Source organism: Microplitis demolitor, chromosome 3 (assembly GCF_026212275.2).
Source record: "Microplitis demolitor isolate Queensland-Clemson2020A chromosome 3, iyMicDemo2.1a, whole genome shotgun sequence".
In the NCBI taxonomy this organism is placed as follows: Eukaryota; Metazoa; Arthropoda; class Insecta; order Hymenoptera; family Braconidae; genus Microplitis; species Microplitis demolitor.
Genome location: NC_068547.1, coordinates 869,486 through 889,407, shown reverse-complemented (window position 1 = coordinate 889,407; position 19,922 = coordinate 869,486). Strand labels below are relative to the sequence as shown.

At 29.2% G+C, this 19,922-nt stretch overlaps 1 protein-coding gene across 8 annotated transcripts in view; it reads right to left on the bottom strand.

The window, feature by feature from the left end:
• Positions 1–4,884: 4,884 nt before the first annotated feature.
• The window catches only part of LOC103576186 (myocyte-specific enhancer factor 2), a 28,007-nt gene continuing 12,969 nt past the window's right edge, over positions 4,885–19,922 (bottom strand). For 2 of the 8 annotated variants that reach the window (XM_008556297.3, XM_008556293.3), the window contains exons 2-8: positions 8,005–8,118; positions 7,377–7,580; positions 6,897–7,055; positions 6,675–6,810; positions 6,342–6,583; positions 5,982–6,166; positions 4,885–5,790 (exon numbers count right to left, since the gene is read on the bottom strand). In XM_008556297.3, coding sequence (XP_008554519.1) covers positions 5,361–5,790; positions 5,982–6,166; positions 6,342–6,583; positions 6,675–6,810; positions 6,897–7,055; positions 7,377–7,580; positions 8,005–8,058 — 1,410 coding nt within the window. In that variant the 5' untranslated portion in view covers positions 8,059–8,118 and the 3' untranslated portion in view covers positions 4,885–5,360. Of the gene's footprint in view, positions 5,791–5,981; positions 6,167–6,341; positions 6,584–6,674; positions 6,811–6,896; positions 7,056–7,376; positions 7,581–8,004; positions 8,119–8,199; positions 8,219–11,934; positions 12,845–19,645; positions 19,730–19,922 lie in introns of those variants that run through there. The other 6 variants (XM_008556299.3, XM_008556298.3, XM_053737776.1 and 3 more) reach the window with 6 other exon arrangements.

Sequence of the window (19,922 nt, the reverse complement as noted above, 5' to 3'; positions counted from 1 at the left end):
AAAATAGCTGTAACTTTTACAAAAATTGACTAATTCAGAAATTTTTTTTCCCAAAATTTTCGTCTTGAAATGTACTTTCAGAAAAAAAATACAAACAAAATTGATGATATTAAAATCTATGAAATTTTTCACTTTAAAAAAAATTTATTTTGAATTCTGCAAGAATTCGCGGTCATTTGGCGGCATGGAAACCGTCGAATCCCCTATTTAAATAATAAAAAATAAGCGGGAGGAAATCGAGCACCAGAAAAAAAACAAATATATAAGTCACGTTTTTTTCTTCTTTTTTTTTTTTTTTATTCATAATCACTTTACTCTTTTATCTTAATTTACTTATTCTTGCATTGTCTAAGTTTAAAAAATGTACCTCCGAAAAGTCCATTAAAAACTATATTATATATTTATATTTATTTATTTATATATGTATATATGTGTGTTCGATTGTGTCGCGTGGCATTGGATGTGCATTTATAAGGATGACACCTTTCATTGACAAACTAGTATCGCAGAAACTCGTCAAACATCATCATTATTATCATTATTATTTTTTATTAATTTTTATAATTAATCTATTAGTAATTAAATAATAATATAGTTTAAATTTAACCGTCTCTTTATTTTTTATTTCTGATCGGAACATCATAACAATTTTTAAAAAACATTCGAGTCTTTATTAACTCAACAATTATTCAATTTAATTAAATAATATATTTATAATAATTATTATTATTATTAATCTAATCTATATTAAACATAATAAGTGATTACGTATTATTTTTCATGTATAATGGCACTATAAATTACTTTCTATAATAATAATAATAATAATAATAATAAATCAATTGATAATTAAATTTTTTTATAACAAATTTAATACCAGTTCAATTAATTATTTTTTTTTTTCATATACATTTTAAAAACTATAAAATAAAAAAAATTTTTCATACTTTTTAGAGAAATATTTAAAATAATGACTCGAGAGAGCGACAAACTCACGCTTAACGATTTATTTTTCTTCTTCTCTTTCTTCTTCATTTAATATTCATTTAATCCATATATTTTTATTAATCAACGACAATTTATAATCTCTATTTATACAAATAAATGGCTTTTATTATTGCAACACACTAATATTTCTTACACATGTGTTCAATAATTAATTACTTATAATTTTATTATTAATTAGTCGTTATTGTTAAGGACGAGGAATTGTCAATAATTTTTATATTAATTTATATATATGTATATATATAAATCGAATTACCTCCACGTATTTTTTGTTAATGACAAGAATGTGGCTCTTATTTTTTTTTCTTCTTTATTTTTTATTTAAATGCACCGTAAATATTATTAAATATATTTTGTAGATTTATTTTATTTAATCCATTTGCATTATGCGTGATGTGATACTACTTTGCGTCATAGATATGTCCAGTTAAACCTGTTTTTTATTTTTTACATTAAACTTAATAACTTCTGCAGTGACAACAGTTGTGGCTACATCGCTTCTATAATCTCGTTATTTGTTATTATTATTATTATTATTTCTTCTTTACATCTTACAATACTAAACTCTCTGATTACAAACTGTTATTAATCGTGCTGTGCTATTTTATTAAAACTTTAATGGTCATTTTTAAATATTTATTTTATATCTAATGATAAAGCCTGAAATATTTTCCCTTACATTTCATTTTTATTATTATTATTATTGTTATTTAATTTTTACTCATGCGGACTACATATATGCAATGGATTTATCTTTTATATATATATGTATATGTATATATTTTTTTAAAATCTATATATCTTCTCAATTGTATAAAGCTGTCGGTGGTCCATATTAGTCACAGCTGTGAAAATATTATATATTTTTAATATTAATTTAAAATTTCTCACTTTTGTTTTTGTCAAAATTTCAAACTTGAGGATAATCGTTAATTTTTTTTTTTTTTATTTTTTCTTAAATAATTTTTATCAAAAAATTTTCTCCATTAATTTTAATTTAATTTATTAAAAATTTTTTTTTCGATTAATTATTTTTCAAAAATTTATTTATAATTTCCAATAATTTTTATAGAAAAAATAAAAAATTTATAAACTTGGATTTTTTAAATTTAATTATCACTGACATTAGCGCAGGTACAAATGTCACTTAAAAAAAAAAAATAATTAAAATATGAAATTAAAACGATAATCCTCAATTAATTTATTTATTTATATATAACAAGATGTACTAAAAAAAAAAACATACAAGCACTCTTACATGGAAAAATATTCATTGAATTTAGTTAAATACTCCACTCACATATTTATTAAAACGTTTTTTTTTTATTATCATAAACTATTTTATTAATTATCAATATTCTTCACTTTTTGTTATAATATTTATTTACCATTAACGTGATAAATTTAAATAACTAGAGAAGACATAAATATATCAAACATAATTTCTTCTTTTTTATTAAAAATAACAATTTATTTATTTCTTCTTTATATTTTTAGATCGATAAAAAAGTGGTTGCCTAAAAGATTGCACTTTGTGATAATCTTAAATTTTAGTCGGGATTACAATCTCTGACTATAAAAGTGTACTTTATACTCATATATATATATATTTGTATATATGTATTACAGTAACATTTCAATCCATATTCACTGTCGATCATTACAAGATCAAAAAACAAATTTACAATTAGCAATTACGAGAATAAAATTTATGTTAATTTATTTTTTATTAACATTCATTACGTATATAAATTTATTTTATTCTCATAATTTTATATTTTTTAATTAATTAGTTAAGTTACTTTATTAATTGTTTATAATATTATGATAGAGGAGGGCCACAAATGGTGCCAGGCACTATAAATTCCGATACCTGTGTAGTCCATTACGAGTATATTTAAATAACATTTCTTTAACTTTTTTTATTTTTTATTAAATAATATTAATAATAATAATAATAATAATAATAATAATAATAATAATAATAATAATAATAATAAAATATTATTTATGAGAACAAGTCTCACGAGGATACGTATCGTGTGTTAACTAAATAAGCGCGGTCATATATTTATTCTTTAAATTTAATTGCCAGCGAAATAAAAAGAAATATGATTTTGAAATTAACGGACAGTTAACGATTTGTGATTTTTTTCAATAAATCAATTAAAAAAAAAAAAACTAAAAATACGCACATGTAGAAAATTAAAAAAACTACAAGTGCAATTTTTTCAAATATTTTTTTTTATAATTCATCTTTAGAAAAAAAAATCTAAAAATTAAAAAACGTCGGCTAACTTGAGTGTTGCAAAAAAACGGCAGTTATCACGGGTTTTATTTTTTGAAAATTTCAAGCTCTGATTTAAGTTTTTAAAATTATAAATAATTACTTTAGGTTAAGGGATCATTATTTTTAATTAAATTTATATTTTATTATTATTTATTATTTTTTTTTTATATCAAATGTGCAAAATACTCGTGGAAAAATGAATATATTTTGTACATAGACTTACAATTTTCATCTAAATTTATTTAAACTGTTACCGATGTTTATTAATTAACATTTAATAAATGTGTTTTTAAACTACTTAACTATAGTTAAAAATTATTATTATTTTTTTTTTTTTTTTTTCAATAGTTTTATATATATAAATATTAATTTCGAAACTTTACGTATCAGGTAAAATTTTTCAGTTTAATTTCGTACAGCAGCCGATTTTATTTAAAAATCTGACAGCAGACATAGACCGTCAATAAAACGCTCAATATAAAAACTAAATAATTCATTTTAAAATAAATATATTTTATAAAATAATTTATTACGTAGCCAATAGTAGTAAAGAGAAAGTTTAGTTTGTAAAAAAATTAAATTTTCATGATAAAATAAAAAAATTTTTTTTTAACGATCTAGGTGCATCCGATATAATTAATTTGACTCTTAATTTAAATCCTTTATAATTGACTAGATCAATAACTCGTGGAAGTTGACCCGAATAATCAAAACTATATAAAAAAAAACAGTTATTAATTTATTAATCAATATTTATATAATTTGGCAAAATGTTATTAATTATTAATAAAATAATTATAATAATAATAATAAAAATAATAGTAATTAAAGTACGTTAAAAATTAATAATTATTTAATGTCACACAATCGACTTGGGTTCTTATTAACGGATTATGCTGCTGACTACTATACTAATAAAAGTGTAACAATTAACATTTTCAAAATATTTATATCAATCATATTTTACTTTATTCTTCAAGACCATTTTTTTTTTTCAACTCCTACACAGAAAAAAATAATTTTTTGGCGCAAACCATTTTTCTTGCGTAATTTTTCCTGTGTAATAATTGATATAAATGTTTTTTTTTACTCAAATGGTTTATCGTATGACAATATTTAAAAAAAAAATAACACACATCTCCAATGCATATGTTCAATAAAAGTATCTAAATATAATAATAATAATAATTATTATTAATTATAATTATAATATACTTAATAATATTTTTAGTCGCGTGAGTGAGATGAATCGAGCGTCAGTTAATAATTAATTGATATTAAACATTATTATTATTATTATTATTATTATTTTTATTATTGTAATTATAATAATTTGTTTTTAAAATCGAGATACATATGTGTTTTTAACGTGAGTGTGCCATTCCAACAAACCATTACGACCTTTCTCAACATATATACAAACAACACTTTTTATTATACACATGAAAATATATATCATATATATATGTTTATATATATATACATATATATATATATATAGATATATTATATATGTAAAGTTTCAACATTATTATGGCACCGCTTTTATCAATAACTGATCAATCATAATCTTTGATGAAATAAAAATTTCATAACTTTCCCTGTCTCCGCGTTTACAATTTTCGTAATATAAACTTTATATTTAATTACTTTATCAATGTAATTTAATTAACAGTTTTATTAATTAATTAATCGACGCATTGGGATATTGCAGTTGACCCCAAGAAAAAAAAAATAAAATTTAAGCCCGTATAAAGTACATGTCACTGTCATGTTTATTTACGAGCGTCAAATAGTTGACGACGACGTCAATTCTCGCGACAACGGATGATAAAGTTGTCAACTTAAAGGCTAAAAAAAAAATAATGTTTGCAAGCAAACGCAATTCTGGCACCAGCTTACATATTTGTGTATGTTTATGTTTATGTTATTGTTTGTTTAAATATTTTATTATTATTACTCATTTTTACTGTAGTTAATTTAAAGTTAATCATCATTTTTTTTATTGGCCGTTATACGACGAAGCGGGATAAGACCAGCAGGGTCGCAAGTTGGCCCGACATTAGGTGGCCCATCCTTCCGTAATCCTTGCGCGTTTCATCAATGGACCGTTCTCATAGTCAGGATTACCACCGGCACCAGTCGCCGTGTGACTTGTTCTCATATCACCAACGTTTCCACCCGGTGATGGTAAATTCGTGGGCGTTATACTACCAGAGTGTGATGGCGGTGGATTACTTGTAGGTCGGTTTGATACGAGATTCAGTGTCTGTTGTCCACCGTGAGATACATGATGCGAAGGACCCCCGCTATTTGATGGTGGCCCGATACTGAGATTTGTGTGATGTAAATTACTGGCAATACCTGGCCCAGCACTGCTGTTGCCGTGAGGATCTCGCGGTGGACTTATTGGTTCGCTTTTTATTTTAACTGGCAGCGGTGACGTCGACGGCGGTGGCGTGCTACTGGATACGGCTAAATGAGGAAGGCTGCTGGAATAAAATAAAGTAAATAATTATTAATTATATTGTTATTTAATAGTTATCTAACATAAATGAGGGGTAAATATTAATTAAACAAACAATAATGATAATTAAAATGAATGTATAATGACGTAGTCGAGTGGAGGTAATTGGATTGTTGATGCAGGATTAATTTTTGTAATGAGAGTTAAATGATTTACCTGATGTTGGACATGGTGGCTGCCGAATACATTGATAAGTCATCAACGTACCTCTGGTGAGACCACGTGAGACTGCCGAGATCTGATGAATAATCTGTTGATCCAAAACTCGAGTATCCAGCAGCGACAGACGGGGTTTGTAGCGCTACGACCGGTGTGTTGAGTGCATTCTGTGTGTGGCCTCCCTGCGTGAAAATAAAATGATTATTATTTTTAAACGACTGGACTCTTATACTCTAGCCGCTTCCTCCCACAAAACTAGTAATTCAACAAAAACACGGTTTGCGGTTTTAAATCGCGACGCATAAATTAAAGTCCAAACGTATATCATTTAAATAATAAAGTGACACCGTGACTTACATCGTAATTGGTGTCCTCAGACAGCGACTGTGTGAGTGGCGTAGGTATGACAACTCGTAAATTAGCCCTGTGAGGATGAGGAGGCGGTGGTGGCTGTGGCGAGTGTCGGGACGGATTTGCACCCTTATTCGCGCCGCCGACGCCTAACGCTGGCGACGGGCCTGGACTCGGCGAACCGCCAAGTGGTGATGCCGATGGTGGATATCCATTACTCATTTCCAGCATTCCACCTGGTGGATAAACTGTAAAAAAATATCCATTAATATTTCCATTATCATAATTAAAAAAAAAAAAAAAAACACTAATGATTTAATGATTTTTTAAAATTTTTACCTGAATCAGTTTCAGACGACGAAGGTCGTGGAGAGATGCTGGTGTGCGCCATTTGAGGACTAGACCCTAGGAGAGATTCCCCATACGAATTAACTGGTACAGTAACGGGCAATGTATAATTTGACTGTCCAATTGTCTGTTGATGATAAATAATTATTTTTTTTTTTTTTTATGATGATAAAAATAATAAACAAGTGAAGTGTAATAGAATGAGTTACTTACCCTCGTACCATTGTGCTGATTCCTCTGCATCATCATCTGGAACTCCTCATCAATCTTAGTGTACTTGGCCTCGGTACGTGGAGTGAGATTGTACTCACTAGCATCTGGCTCGGGACTCTCGGGTGACATTGCGCCTTTATGCTCCTTCTTGTTGAGGGCCTGCAAGTGTTAGCAGACAGGTTCACATGACCACACTGCCCGAGGGCACTCAACTTTTATTTAATGTGCAATTAACTAATAAATAATACCCAACGACTGGCTTATTTAATTTTTATTATTTACTGCTACCGTGATTTTAATTTTACTCTAAAATTAACTGATTGGTGGTTTTTTTATTCATTTAAAAATACTAATTTAGAGCGAGTTGTTTAATAACCAAGGGTAAATTATTCAGCCGGTAATTTTATAATTCAAAGGTGTCTAACTCTGGCGGGTTTATTGTTGTTATTTGAATTTAAATAAAATAATGTTTCAAGTTACCTCGATGATATTTTTGTTGGTGAGTGATTCGTGGGGTTCGTTGTACTCTGTGTACTTGAGGAGTACCTTGTCCATATCCGTACTTGCATATTGGTAAAGTTTATTACTTGAACTGAATATTATCAGAGCTATTTCACAGTCACACAGCACCGATAGTTCGTAAGCTTTTTTCATAACTCCGAATTTACGTTTGTTAAACGTCACCTGAAAAAATTAAATTTCTTAAATTTATTTTTTTTTTTTTTTATAATAAAATTGAAATTTTGCGCCCATAAATCCTTTTTTTTATGTACTAATTTAACTCAACATTAAAATTATTATATGATAAAAAAAATATAAAAAATGTATATCAAATTTATCACCAAAGTCAAAAACCTTTAACGCTATAAAAAAAATAATTAAAAATAGATAAAAATGGCTATTATTACTTATAATTATAATTGTATCAATAAAAATGTTTTTTTGATATTTAAAAGTGTTTATTCCCAAATGAGTCAGTTAAAAAAGTTCCCGGCGTAAATTCCAAAAATTTTATCTTTTTAATTGCGACAATTATTTTTATTGATTTGTTTTTATGATTTGACATTTCTTTTAATTTAAAATAATAAAAATAATTAATAATTAATACCTGACGATTCCGTTCGTCGGTGATACGAGAAATTTGTATCTTCTTCCGACCCATTGTTTTAATTTTTCGCAACTCTGTGTTTCGCTCAATTCTCTGGCTGGAATGTTGAAAACACTGCAAATAAAAAAATACATTTTTATATTAATAATAATAATAACAATAAATTTATTTATCTATTAAATATCAATAACATACTAGTATTATTTATTAACTTCCATCAAATAAACCAATAAAATCTTAATTAATATCAAATAAAAGATATATATTTTTTTTTTCTGAAGCAGACTTGTGTGACTGTTGATCACAGAAATCGTACTTGTAAAATTCCGCTTATAGCGTCAAATCAAAATGAATAATAAGAAATAATAAGAATGAATTATCTGTTAATATATACACATATATATGTATATTATATATTTATTTAATAATGTGTGATAGTCTGGTATTAAATGCACCAGGCAAACGTGTTACTTTTACTGTAACAATGATAATCCTTCTCGACATCTTAAACTTTATTTTTCTCCCTCTCAGTATTATTCCCTCTCTTGTTCTTCTCCCTCGTTACTTTTATTATTATATTTTTGTTACTCCTTCCTCCTTTAAATTCTTCCTATACTGTCATATTATCTCTCATATATCACTTCTCTTTTATTATATTCGATTATTATACTTTATCGCGTTATAACAACCGTCTAATTGTGTGACAAATGTCAGATACGTGTAACTTGTACTTGAAGTGTAATTAAAAAATCATTAGATTTTAATGGTCCAAAAAAATGAAGTTCAATATCACAATTAAAATTAATTGATTTTATTATTTATAAAATATATGTTGATATATTTATTTATTTACTTAAATAATATTATTGTCAAGTATCAATACAATTAATTTAATATTAATCTTAAGCTAAGAAAAATATACATCTTGGTATTACATTACAATCAAATAATGAGATAAAATATGACATTAACTGACAATTTATTAGAGATAGATAGACAATACGATGACTAATAGCAGCGTCGCGAGACATCGATATCACATACGTGATGACAAACAAAATAATAAAAAATCAAAGTAAAAAAAAAAATAAATAAATATAAAATAAGAAAAAAAACGACAACATAACAGCAGCGGGAACATAAAAACCAAGCGTATCGACTTTTAATTCAGACATGGGTGGCTGGACTCTCTTTCTTTCTTTCTTACTCGCTCTATAACACATCCCACTGTGTACTTTTTTTTCTCTCTCGCTCACTTACACTCATACATATTATTTTTCTTCACTCTCTTTCTCGCTTAGAACCGACGTGTGCGCGTCTTATCGACGTTTCCCCGTCACGTTTGTAGCCTCTGCTTCTGTTCTCCATAAACCATATTTTTATTTAGTTTTTTTTTTTTTTTTATTTTATTTCCAATATAAATTTTTTCTTTTTCTTTTTTTTTTTTTACCTCAACTACATACATTTTATTTTTTAGTTGACTTACTTTTCTCGGCATTATATCGGTCATTCAACGATCCTATCACTTTTATATATCACATATTTTATTTTATTGAGCTTTAATCGATTAAATTTATCACGACTATTTTTTTGGGTTTTTTTTTTTTCCCAAATAAAAAACAATAACTCAAAATTGTTATTTTTTTAAAATCCTAATAATAAACATTTAATTGCAATCAGTTTCACGTGGACACTATCCCCCATCATCTATTACATTTTATTTTTATCATTTTTTAACAGCCCAAAGTTTTTTTCCATCAAAAGTTTTGCCGTCAGTTTAAAAAATATTCCAAAGTTTATTCAAAATAATTATTTTATTTGCTTTATTTTTACACTATTTTATTTATATTTAAAATTAAGTTCTATTTCCATATGCAAAACTTATTATTACTCATATATAATACTTTTAATAGGTGTATATAGTAACTTAAGTAATCGATCCAACTAAACTGACCACCGTCAGTTTGTTCGCATGTCCACTTTATACTTAAACGTTTGGAATTGAATGGTACGGTAGATTGGCTGATCATTCACCCTGTCTCTAAACTAGTCATAGAGCTTAGAGTATTCAATAATACAGTTTAAACTTTTAAAGAACAAAGAACTGACAGCAGGGGATGAAAACTACAGGTAGAATACACACCATTTATCTTATCCCAGATTTTATAAAACAAACTGAGTATCAAAAAATATAAGTACAAATAGTAATTAACCCCCTGCATAAATAATTATTTAAACTGTAAGGCAAGAGATCTAGTACCCGATCAGGGAACACTGTCAAAAATTTTCAGATTAAATCTGGAGCGGATGACTGTTTATTTATTTACTCCAAATCGGAGTAAATGAGGGTTTGGATAACATTCAGACCACGGAAAAGACAAACTCTGTATTAATTCGTATGTGGAATTTTTTTTTTAAAAACTTGGAAACTCTAAGTCGAGGAGTAAATTCAGATTTAAATAAAATCCGTAATCAATCTCGATTTTTTTACAGAGTACTCGGTCATTGCATGTATTTCTATCTAAGAAATTTTTCAAATCTTAAAAAAATTTTTGTTTTTTGTAAGAAAAAAAAATATTTATATTTATTGTAAACAAAATAAATTTATTGGGTACTTTGGAGTTGGAAGTGCGACCCAAATATCCGATTTCTGGTTTACTTCGACCCAATGCTCTGGGTAGGTCTCTACTCTGCTCTACTCAGTTCTACTCTACATCTTTCTCTCTTTAACTCTATGCTAGAGTATACAATATATATGTATATATGTAATATAGAGTGTAGTAGAGAGCTTTACTTCACTTTACTTTATACCAACCACCCTCTTATCCACCCTCTAGTTTTACTCACTGGTGTTTCACGAACGAGCATCCGCACATACACCCACACATATATATCCATATACATATATATATAATCGATCTGTAAGAGCGTGCCGGCGGCTTTAAATTACCGAATTGTTTCGAAGGTCGTGAGAATACTAGAGAATTGGAGTATATGTGGGTCTGAAACTTTTTCGGCTTCTCCAATCTCTAATTTAATTTTTTTTCTTTAATTTAAATTCACACACATTACAATTATAATAATAATTATTGTTTCTTTGTATCATATACGCAATAAAAAATATGAGGGACATATTTTACAAGTGATAATAAATAATTATCTTGCTGATAAATTATGATAAATATTTTCTTTTCGTCACTACTGTGTGATGTAATGTCAAAATAATAATTACTTATATTTGTTATTTTTTCTTTCGAACTGAATATGTTTTTTTTTAATGGTACAAAAGATGGTGTAAGTGTGTATGTAATTTTTATATTTTTTGTCATGAACAGGGAAAATATTTATATACATATATATTATTTTTTTTCATAGAGTTGTCGAGGGTTGCGGTTGAATGGATACAATGCACGGAAATATCGCCGGGAAAAGGAAAACTTGAGGATAGTTGCGATCGAATTCGGTCTATTATACAAGAGCAAATATTCTAGGTGGGTCAGCGACCAGTCAAATATTTTCCATATCATATATGTTTTTTTTTTTGCAATAAAAAATATTTTTATTTATTTTTTGGTCAACGAAATTTTTATTCAAGAGTAGGAGACAATAAAAAATATATTTATTTGTACAAAGAAAATAATAAAATGATTGGTTGATAAATATTTGAATATGGAGTATATAGTTTGTTTGAATATAGATATATAATTCACTTTTTATTGTAGAAAAATACTTAATGGCCGTATGTATATTTTTAGGTTTATAAAACTACTGTGTATAGATTTATAATTTCATAAAAAAATAAAGTGTGGAATTGTAGGTTTTGTAAATTTGAACTTTACATTAAATTTAATGTAAAAATTATATAGGCAGATGATAAACCCTTTGTTGGAAATATTAAATTTGATGAATAATAAAATATATGTGACTCACCGTTAAATTTGGCGCATTGCCTTCGTCTTGACTTATTGTCGATAAATAAATTTTGACGAATAAATAATTAAAATTTAAAATAAATTATAATTGAAACTATGAGGCACTTGATAATTTAACAATTATGATAAAATTGTTTTTTAATCATAACTAAATATAATTTAGTCCAAGTTAATAGTAATTCACCAATCACAATCATCAGTCAATTTTGTAACTATTTAAATTTCCCGCGTTTGTGATCCGTCGGCGCGCAATAAATAAAACCGTAAAAAATATATTTTTTATTGCTAAATAAAGTTAATTATTTATATTATTAAGTCTGGGCATTGACTAGAAAAGTTTAACACAACACTTGTTAAATAAAAGTTGTTTTTTAAAAATATTTTTTTTATTGAAAAATAAATCACACACTCACTGTCCACACGTGGGTTCTTTTTTTCCGTTAAATTTTATTAACAGTTTAGTTAAGTAAAGCCAATATTTATTTCGTTTATGAAACTTGACATGTGCACGTTTGGAGCCGAAAAAAGTCGAAGGACAAGACACGCGGGCAAGCTTCAAAGCGTCACTGATTGTTCTTAGATGTTTACTGAACCGTAAGATGAAAAATTTGTTTGGAAAATATTTTTAAAAAATTAATAATAATAATATTAATAACAACAATAGCGTAAATAAAATACAATAACGTTGATTTTGTTGCACGCTGTCGTTTAAATGTTGCCGCGATGTTACCTCAGTAGTTTAAATATAAAATCTAAATGATAATTATTTGGAGTTTGTTGTTAAAAAAAGAAATAACAAACTTATAATAAGTATAAGAATAAGAAGAGCGCGTGTTGTGCGATTAAAATAAGAGGAGAGCGTGGAACCGGCCCGTTGTGTACCAGTCGCCACGACTCGCTACATACTCTTCTCCGCGTTTTCACTCGCGATGGACACACACGCTCCAGGCAAAACGTATGTTAACCGAGAGTAGCACTCCCATTGGTCGATAACACGACTTACGTCAGTAGTAACGTAGCCAATCCGCGATCCCGCTGCGGCGTGCGCGCGACGAGGTACGACGTCTTTTCTACCCACTCTTTTTTTAGTTTTTTTTTTTTTCTTTATTTTCCCTCTTGCTCGATCCCCTGGGAGAAAATACATGTGTGTGTACCATGTGTGTTTGTGATGATACTGAATGCAGAAAGAAATTATGAAAAAAAAAAAAAAATAATAAATAAATAAAACAGTAATCTAAGACACTTCACACTTGAAAAATTTCTAAAGCTGTCAAAAAATTTCTATGTCACTCCAAATCCGATAACAAGTCATGTCTTATCTCTTATCTGTGACGTTGTTACGAAAAAATTGAATTTCGATGTCTCAATTGTATAAGTAAATTCTGTTTTTTTTTTTTTTCATTGTTATTTTAATATCTTAAATATTTAATTATTATTTCAAAATTTTTCTTTGCCTCCTTTATTTATTTTATTTTGTTTTTTTTTTTTTCAGATTACCGAGTTTCACGTCTAAAAATTTGTCTAGTAGTAGAGCTCGTCGTCCGAACCGACTAATTATCGACTTAGGAGTTAGTAGTAGGTATAACGAGCTTCTGAACTTCCGCTCGGCGAGCAACACCAGAGAACCTCGTTAAAGAGTCATTTAGATCGTATTTCGTACGGCCAACGGATTCTTTCTTTCATCATTTACATCTCTGTCCATTTTTTTTTTAAAAAACAGAGAAAAAAAAAAAAAAAGAAAAAAGTTGTTGACGGAAAATAAAAAAAAAGTGTCAATATTTTAAATAAGTTTGAAATTGAGACAGCCGATATTCAAAAAATATTCACGATCCATATAATCTGTCAGACAGGTAATAAAAGTCGTTAACAAACTATGATGTGAGTCAGACTCAATTAATGATTAAATTCGGTCAATTAAATATATAAAAATCTAAAAAATATTTATCTTAAATATATCACAAGTTAATTTTTTATTACATTATCGTAATGTACATATGAATTGATTTACTTTGATAACTAATTACTGACGTAAAACCCTAATGTATTTTATGATTAAATCAATTAATATGTATACTATTGACTTATCAAATAAACGTTATATATACATATATATGTGTATGTATATGTAAAGTTAATGTATGTATATATACTGGGTGTATTTGTATATATGTATTTGTACAGTACGTAATGTAAGATGTATTGTAATGTTAATCGGCACCTTTAGACCAGCAGACACACAGTGAGTTAATTGTCAGTCAATAGTGTCATTTAAATAATGTGTACAACAACAGATGGCAGGTACACGTAATCCCTCCAGAATCAGACGACCCAAGAAGGATATTCTCTCGCGAATATATATATATTATTCTCTAAATACAAGATTATATAGACTGAGATTTGGTGGTTGATTCAACCTAAAACCAGCCACGACGTGCTACTGCTTGAATACATTGTTATCCTCGACGGTATCGATTGCTCACGAGGTAAGCGCGACCCACAAAACGGGTAATGGATGAATAATTAAAATTTTCACAAATATATTATATCCTCTAACCATCGAGAGAAACAATAATAATACCCTGCCAAAAGGTAAACTAGGGTGATAATTTTTGAATGACGCTGACAATAGATGAGTCCCTATACAAAGTATCTTATAAATCTCATTAATAATGTATACTATTCAAATGCTATTATCATTACTGTAAAAAAGTTTGCAGATTAAATCCGGAGCGGATGAATGTTTTTTTAATTCACTTGGAGTAAAATTAACTCCAGGGTGTTTATTTTAATATTGAAAATCCGAATCGGAGTAAATGCGGATTTGAATAAATTCCAGATCACTCCTAATATTTTAAAGTATAATAAAAAATAAAAATAATAATAATTAATACTATTTTTTTAATCACTAAGAGATTTTGTTATTATTATTATTTTTATTTACAAAAAGTTATTAATAAATATCGCAATTCGAAAATATATTTTTCAATTTTTTTAGAACAAATACGTGCAAGCATAAAGACAAATATAAACTTACTAATTGATTAATTAATTAATTTTTTTTAAATATTTTAATAGTAATTAAATTGTGGATTCTTTTAACTCAATGTGGTTGAGATAAATGTTTTATGATAAAAATTACTAAAAAGTCTATCTTAATTATCGAATAATTCTCGTTAACCGCGTGACCCAGTCGATCAAAAGAACGTGGAAATAGATTTAACCTTTTCACCCCCCTGCTGTGAAAACTCTTTCTGTCGGAGGTGACTATTGATATAGAGAGAGAAAGATAGACGTGAATGATAGACGTGAGGACGTGTACAGGAGGATGAGGATAAAATGTTCATGACAGAAAAGCTACGGAAGGAATATAAAGGCAAGGCATGCCACGGTAATAATGCAACGACAGTAGTTTTAGTATAACTCGAATCTAGAGGTATCACAGCATCCCGAAATCCAGAGATCTTTACACATCGATCTGTCAAGTAAACTTTTCTCCTGCTGTCAAGTCTGATGAATTATTTATTGAATAAAAGGAAATTGAGTAAGTGCACTATTTTCTTAAGCCAGTAAGTCAAGCGGTTTTACACCGAATTTTATATTATGATTAATATTTAACTTTTTTTTTTTTAGTGGATCGGAAACTGCAGTAAATTTTTGAACAAAACCGAAAGTAATCTTACAGTTTTGTGCTGACAAAATATTCTATTAGTTTTTTTAACTGATTGATTAATTACTTTGATAAATAAAATAATCTATAAATATAGACTTTTATTAGATCATTTATGTCACTGTGACTTGAATATTTAAAAAAAAAACACTTTATATTGGATAAATTTTAATTGAACGATCAATTAAATTAAATATTTTTAAGTTTTAAATATAAATGTTTTTTTTTATGCTAATAATTAATGTAGTATTTATATATTTACTGAAAAATATTCAAATTTAAATATAGTAGGATACAGACTGAGACATTTACAGAAAGTATAAAATATAGAATATCTATCCAGTAGCAATTAAATTATTTCTAATTACACTTTTTACTTATTTTTCTTATCTTTTATAATTTAATTACTATAATCATTACTATAAAAAATTTTAATCTTTTTTCAGTCATTTAATGTAATAGTCACCCGTCCAAATTCGTTCCAGCACACATACACTGAAAAAAAGATTAATTTGAGCCGACTAAGATTTTTTTGGGGTAAAGACATGATCCAATTGCTGCAAATAAAGGTTAGTAGGACCATGTGCTTAAGTTTCGATAAATTTTCCGTTATTCGTCAGTAATTTAATATTTCTACTACAAATATATTATTGACTTACCACAAATAAATGATATATTTCAGTCAAATCATAAAATTATTTGAACCAAATGTCATATTTAGTTGTAACAAATATGTTTATTTGTCTTTGAGAAATATTCAAAAAAAATTTGAGACAAATATTTATTTTTTTCAGTGTAAAATTTATAAACTTTCCTCATCACTGACATCAGTATTAAAAAAAATTTCCAATACCGCATATTTAAAATAAATAATTTAAAAAAAAAAAAAAAAAATGTAATTTACATTTGTCTCCCTATGTAATGTGTTTTCATGTGTAAAAAAAGTAAAGAGACACATGAAGAAGCAGAAGCTGTAGGGTGTATCGACCTCAAATCGCCTTGAGAATTAACATCCGTAGGCATAAGTATGTAAGACCTCGAACATGTGATTTTGAAGGAGGGTAGAACCCTCATAGCATGGGTTCTGTGCGAAGAGTGAAATAGTAAAGGAAATGACGTCTTGACCTGATGAAAGTACCAGGTGGCTAGTAATCCTTGTCTCATACTGAGGACACCATCAAAAATCTCTCCCTTTTTTTATTCATCATTTTTTTGACAACTTTTACGTAGTCCTAGTTTACATACACCAGCATAACTTCACTCCCTATCTCTAATTCAGTGCCGTGGAAGGGAATGGTGGATCTGTCGTGCCGCCGGATATCCGCTCACCCCGTCCCAACAGACTCGGGTTAGATAGCAACTAAGGAAGCACGGAAGATCGACACAAGAGCTTGTAACTTACAAGGAGAAATATCTTTAAACTGTAAAGTGTCTTGATGGATTTTTTTGTTCTTTTTTTTTTTTTTAAAGAGAAATTTTTAATGGAAAGAAAAATCTGATTGATTAAAGAGTTTCTAAATGCCACTGGAGATGCTTTAGGAGAAGTCTTTGCTGGGCGGAGCAACGTAGAACAGCTCAGGGCTATGACTAAGCTGTAGAATATGCACTTTTGCGCACTTGGCAAGGTATCAAAAAAGTGACAGTGCAAAGAGAGAACTTGGAATGCTACGAATTAAATTGCTAGATCATTTCAAAGAAAGAATTATTGCTTCAAAGATTCTTATACAATGACAATGAAAATTTTATTTTACATGAATTTTCATTTGTACAAAATTATGATAATAATGACAGCGATGTCGTGTGGTAGCAAAAAAAAAAACTACTGAAGTTGAAGTTTATTGATGATTTTTTTTGCTGATATTTAACGTGACAATTTAAATGAAACAATATTCCGAGGAACAACATCGATGACAATGGACAAAGAGGAGGCTCGGTAGTATTATGAAACCAATTGTTGGAGCTTACTCAATAGTTTCGTTAAAGTGAAAGCTCCAGCGTATGTCCAGTTAAATCCGCGTTATAATGGTCCGAGTTATGGTTTATGGGTAAAGCAGTAACGAGTAATGAGGATTGTGATGCTGTGTTATGCTACATACTGCTGGTGTTATTTTCTTTTGAAATGTCTGACGATATTTAAATAAACGGTATATATGTAGACGATAGCAACAACTTTTTGGCAGCAGTACTTTCATTGAATTTCAATTGAAAACATGGCAACACATTGTTGGTGATGTCAATGTGTATCACAACGTCGCAGACTAAATATATCCATGATGTTGATATATATAAATGTATAGATGTATAAAATACTTAAGCACAGTAGAGAACGCGTGCAACCGGTTGGCAATACAACCAACCTCGACACTGATCCACATTGTCTAATGGCATGAGGACAAAATATGATAATTTTAATAACAAAAACTAAATAAAATGATGACAATTTGAATAATAATTCAATGAATATAGATACTGGATTGATAACACTGTTGTGCGAGTAGAGGTACGAGGGATGAAATATATAAAGTTGAAAATTGGATTGAAATGTCAGGGTGAAGTTCTCTCGTCATTCACCATCACCACCAACCAACAACCACTACCGACACCATAAGCTCGGGGGAATTCAAGAGAATCTAATTAATGCAACGTGATCTCGTGGATTTATCGATTCAAAGTATCAAAGGGGTAGAGAGCGAGTGAGCGAGCAAGCAAGCGAGTGTGAGCAAGTTGGTATACCAACATATAGGTTCGTTTGTTGATGACAATGACAAGAGATGGGACACCAAACACGTGATTCCACGCATAACTGTACATGGAACAAATTGTTTGATAGAGTGAGGATATATATGTCAATAATAAGGTAATTGAGATATATAGGACACAATAATATTAGTACTACCCTTGTCATCGTAATACTGTCGCTTGGTCCATGCGTTAAACACTCATCACCAGCACGTGATTTAATTTAATGGTAAAACTGCTGGTTATTCGGCTGCTGAAAAACTTTTATCGAGCGGCCATTTTGTGGAACTTAGGAGAGTAGCAGCAAATAAAATGGCTGTCACTTACGTTAAACTACTGCTGGTGGATTTAACGGGCGAGTTTTCAAGATTCATGGTAAGTTTATGTGGCAACACGATTTAAACTGTATACTGAAGACACCTGGCGCGAATTTAACTGTATAAAACAATTTAAATATGTTTAATATATCGAAGCGTGTTGATCGCTCGCGGGAAACGCACTAAAGTATCCCAAGACTATGAAGACGCTCCGCAGGAAGAAATTTGTAAGAGAAAAAGAGAGTGAGAGAGGGACTTAAGGAATAGTATCAGTATATAGACCAAAGGAGTGTTGAGTGGCGGCAAAGGGGGTTACAATTTTAGCGTTGTGCTCTACACAACACTAAATTCTCTTTCTCTCTCGGTATATTTCTAAATGTGTGATGGCTTATTCTGTATACTCATTGCCATTGCGTACCGGTGAGTATTATTAACAAACCGAGGAAAAGATACCAAAAATAATTTTCGGCGGTGAAGAAATAAATCGGGGAAGCAACAAACTGCTACGCTACACCGCTACCACCGCGGCATCATCGGCAGAGCATGTTGCTGAGGGAGGCAGAGTGTTAAAGTCAGTCGATGGTGTCGGCCAGACTGCCTGAGGAGGAGGATTTATCAGTGGTTAGACATCAAGCTACTGATCAAAATCTGATTAAATCAACGTTGGACAACAAGAGGATGGCAGGCCAAGATCGGAACAAGGGGAATCGAGCGAGCGGTAATATTCACAAGCAAAAAAATATTATTAATTATATACATAAAAACAATTCATGTATTTATAATATACAGTAGTGAAGTGTGTATTGGATGTTGAAGATACAAAAAAATATCGTTACTATACATAAATAAATAAAAAAAAAAAAATGTAAGTCTAATCTAAGAGCTTTAATAATAAAATTGAATTGAAAGTAATTTTTAGCAAGAAACGTGCACAAGAGAGTAAGCGAGTAGAGCAGAGCAGCTGCCCGTCGCTGGTTAGGACTTACCTCCGCTGTTTTTAGAACTCCACTCCCAGAACCGCGCTGCCCGTGCCGAGCCAAAACCAAAATACCACCGATATGCTTTCCCCACACAACACCCCCCTGAGTCTTGGTCCTCCTCCATGCCAACCGTCGACGCGTCTCTCTTGCCTCTCGTTTCTCTTATTACTCCCCTCCGATCTACTGCTGCTGCTGTTCTGCTGGTAACGGCTTACATCGAGACCAAGGGATCTCAAGATGAAGAAGAAGAAGAAGACGAACATAAGGCGGACTGAGAACGCCA